Here is a 4,032-nt window from a genome sequence, read left to right on the forward strand (position 1 = left end):
CCGTGTTCTTTTACATTTTTCCGAAGCGACCCTGACATTTAAAAAGACTCCAACTGCCTCGTTAAAATCGCGAAATTAACAGCGTGCCTCCGCCTGGCGCGCTGTGTATGTGTGTGTGCGTGTTTTTTTCCGTGACTCCCCCACATCAGTCTTTGGGGGTGGTCTGCGAAGGTATTTGATTTGTTGTGAGGCGAGAGATATCTCATTAATGTAGGTAGTTAAACAGATTTAATCCGTATTCATTCTCTCTCTCACCCCCTCTCCCTCTCCCCCTCTCTCCCCCTCTCCCCCTCGCTCTCCCTGGGTGTTTTTTTTTTTCCCCTCCTTTTTTTTTTTTTTTTTTCCGCGCCCTCCTCACTCCCTGGCGCTCTCTCGCTCTAGCTCTCTCTCGCGCTCGCTCTCTCTCGCTCGCACCCTCGCTCTGCGTTCTGTCCGGGAGGAGTACGGAGAAGCCAATAGGATGCGGGGTCTCTAATGGATGCAAATGATCATGAAAAGACAGTGCAAAATATGAAACAACTCATTTGCAGGGAAGTAAATCACCGAAAAACTGTTTATGAACTGGCATCCCTTCTTCGAAATGTAAAGCGAGGACCTCTTTAAGTGGCGGTATATTTTTGTTTGGGGGGTGGGGGGTGGGGGGAGGGCGAGCGAGCCGCGGCTGCCATGCAAGCTTAGACTTTTGGAGGCTTCGCTGCCCTTTTCTATTCCTGGAAATCACAAAAAGTGAGGCGGCTTCGAGATCTTCTTCGCCTTTTCTTTCTTTTCTTTTTTCCCCCTCCTCCCTTTCCCTCTCCTTTCCTGGCGAGGGTGACTAGGAGCCGGCGAATCCGCGTTTTTTTTCTCTCTCTCTCCCTCCCTTTCCCCCTCCCCACCCCCTCCCCAACAGCCCCCAACTACAGCCGCCGCCGCCGCCGCCGCCTCAAAATTCAATAAAATGAGCTCTTATTTCGTCAACTCACTGTTCTCCAAATACAAAACCGGGGAGTCCCTGCGCCCCAATTATTATGACTGCGGCTTCGCCCAGGACCTGGGCGGCCGACCCACCGTGGTGTACGGTCCCAGCAGCGGGGGCAGCTTCCAGCACCCGTCGCAAATCCAGGAGTTCTACCACGGGCCGTCGTCGCTGTCCACCGCTCCCTACCAGCAGAACCCGTGCGCCGTGGCGTGCCACGGGGACCCGGGCAACTTCTACGGCTACGACCCGCTGCAGCGACAGAGCCTGTTCGGTGCGCAGGATCCAGACCTGGTGCAGTACGCCGACTGCAAGCTCGCCGCCGCCAGCGGCCTGGGCGAGGAGGCCGAGGGTTCAGAGCAGAGCCCGTCGCCCACACAGCTCTTCCCCTGGATGCGCCCGCAAGGTGAGCTCGCGGCGGGGACGGCCGGGGCGGAAGGGAGACCGGAGGGCCCGACGCCCGGGCAGGGGGCCGGGAAGGCCGGGAGCATTTCCTGAAGCTCCTGGAAGACGTGCCTGCTGCGTTCCGATCGCCTCCCGTTTCTTTCCTCCTCCCTTCCTCCCTTCCTTCTTTCCTTCCTTCTTTCCTTCCTCCTTTCCTTCCTCCCTCCTTTCCTCCCTCCCTCTCTCCCTCCCTCCCTTCCTTCCTTCCTCCCTCCCTTGCTTCCTTCCTTTCTTTTTTGTTTCCCTCGAAAGGGGGTCGCTAAGCGACATTTCCTGAATCCATAAACCCCTCACCCTGCCTTACTTTTCTTCTTCTCATCCTTTTTTTCCCCTTTTAGTGTTTTATGGGGGTAGTGGAGAGAGGGTGGTGGGAGTGGGGGCGCTCAACTTTTGCACTTCTCAATTGCTTTATAGTTTAATTACCCTGAAGAAACTTTTCTTCTGGGGCAGAGGCTCTGGGGGCTTTTCAAGGTGGGTCCATTCGTCCCCATCCTGGCTTTTTAAATTCTTATATCCTCCTCCCCCCCCCCCCCCTTCACATCCTTCCTTCTAAAGTTTATGGCACTTTTAATAGATTTGAACCACCCCTACCCAACTCTGGTGTTCCTTACCAGGGGAGGGGGCTCCCCCTTTCTGGCTCCCTTAGATTCAGTGGTGTCTGACCCCCCCCTCCCCCCCCCTCCCCTCGCTCCTCTGACCGCGGCCTCCCAGCGCCCCCGCCCCTGAGCGGGGTAGAAGGTCCCTTGCCCTTATTATACTGGTCTCCTAGGCTGGTTCACGAATCTTCCAACCTTCTCCATCTCTGCCCCCTCCCCCAACCTCCCCTCCCCCCTGTCTCGCCCTTTCCCCCATTCCCAGCAGCCGCCGGACGCAGGCGAGGCCGACAGACCTACAGCCGCTACCAGACCCTGGAGCTGGAGAAGGAGTTCCTATTTAATCCCTATCTGACTCGCAAGCGGCGGATCGAGGTATCGCATGCGCTGGGACTGACAGAGAGACAGGTCAAAATCTGGTTCCAGAACCGGAGGATGAAGTGGAAAAAAGAGAACAACAAAGACAAGTTCCCCAGCAGCAAATGCGAGCAGGAGGAGCTGGAGAAACAGAAGCTGGAGCGGGCCCCGGAGGCGGCGGACGAGGGCGACGCGCAGAAGGGCGACAAGAAGTAGGCTCCAGCTGGGACTGCCAGGGCCGCGGCTGCCCTCCGTCCGCGGGTCCCCCGACCACGCCGCCGTCGCCCGCCCCCGCCCGAGAGAGCTCTGGCCCCGCGAGCGGGGCCGGGAGCCTGGCCTCCCGCCGCAGCGTCCCCCGCCGCGCCAGTCCCCGCTAGTGGTAGTATCTCGTAATAGCTTCTGTGTGTGAGCTACCGTGGATCTCCTTCCCTTCTCTTGGGGGCCGGGGGAGGGAAAAGAAAAGGATTTTAAGCAAGGACTCCCTCGCCCTGCGAGGGTGAGCGGCTGCGGCCTGGCTGAGCCCCCCACGCCCCCGCCCCGTGTAAAAAGCCTCCTTGTGCAATGGTCTTTTTTCCTTTGAACGTGCTTCTTTGTAATGACCGAGGTACCGATTTCTGCTAAGTTCTCCCAACAACATGAAACTGCCTATTCACGCCGTAATTCTTTCTGTCTCCCTCCCCTTCTCTCTTCTCTCTCTCTCTCTCTCTCTCTCTCTCTCGTCCTCATTTCCCCCTCCCAACCCCTCTCTCCCCGCTGCCCTCCCTAGCTCGCTGGCTTTCTCTCTTGCTTCTCTCTTTTCCTCCCAACACCCCCGCCCCCTTTGGTTTGGCAATTTCGTCTTAAGTGTTTCTCAAAAGAGGTTACTTTAGTTAGCATGCGCGCTGTGGGCAATTGTTAAAAGTGTTCTTAGGTTTACTGTGAAGAGAATGTATCCTGTATCCGTGAATTGCTTTATTGGGGGGTGGGAGGGCTAATTATATATTTTGTTGTTCCTCTATACTTTGTTCTGTTGTCTGCGCCTGAAAAGGGCGGAAGAGTTACAATAAAGTTTACAAGCGAGAACCCGAGACTGGCCCGGCCCGCGCTCCTCATTTGCCCCCGGCGCCTTGCAGAGCTGGGGGGGAGCCGGTCACCGGGCTCCTGCGCCCTCCAGGCCAGGCAGCCCAGAGGAGGGGGCGGGGGCTGGAGGCAGGTGGTGCGAGTCCCTTGGCCCAGGGGCGCAGGGGGTGAGGGAGGCGGCTGCGCCTGATTGGAGGAGAGAGGAACGGGGGAGGGGAGCCCAGAGAAACCCCCTCCCTTCGTGTTCTGAGGCTGTCTGCCCGAGACCCAGGCGCCCAGGCCAAGCTGGAGAGATGCGCCCGGTTGGTGGCTCTATCCCTCGCCACCTCCCCTTTTGTTTCTGTGGGCCCTCTCCTGTCTCCTGTGTGTGCATTGGGGGGGGGGGGGCTGGTAAAAGTGGAGCGCAGGGCCGTTGAACAAGCTTATATATTTATTCCCTCCCCACCCCCCGGGTTTGGGGGGGGGGAGGAGGAGGAGAGGGGAGATGCTCTTCCCCACCTCTCCCTCTCCAAGAGTTGGCCACCTTCGCCCAGCTCCGAGGTCGTGGCTCGCTGCCTTCCTTCCTTCGCTGCCTCTGCTTCTCCGGCAGCCACGCTCGACTGAGGCATCCGCCTCCCGGAACCA

General features: G+C 58.3%; 1 protein-coding gene across 2 annotated transcripts; it reads left to right on the plus strand.

The window, feature by feature from the left end:
• Positions 1 to 347: 347 nt before the first annotated feature.
• HOXB8 (homeobox B8) lies at positions 348 to 3,416 on the plus strand. 2 transcript variants are annotated; one of them, XM_043584172.1, is made up of 2 exons: positions 348 to 1,361; positions 2,258 to 3,416. In XM_043584172.1, the coding sequence occupies exons 1-2, from the start codon at positions 938 to 940 to the stop codon at positions 2,563 to 2,565; spliced, it is 732 nt and encodes a 243-aa protein (XP_043440107.1). In that variant the 5' UTR covers positions 348 to 937; the 3' UTR covers positions 2,566 to 3,416. The 2 variants fall into 2 exon arrangements, with proteins under 2 accessions (XP_043440107.1, XP_043440108.1); XM_043584173.1 differs by having other exon boundaries at positions 2,261 to 3,416.
• The last annotated feature ends 616 nt before the right edge of the window (positions 3,417 to 4,032 follow it).

Source organism: Prionailurus bengalensis, chromosome E1 (assembly GCF_016509475.1).
Source record: "Prionailurus bengalensis isolate Pbe53 chromosome E1, Fcat_Pben_1.1_paternal_pri, whole genome shotgun sequence".
Lineage (NCBI taxonomy): Eukaryota > Metazoa > Chordata > Mammalia > Carnivora > Felidae > Prionailurus > Prionailurus bengalensis.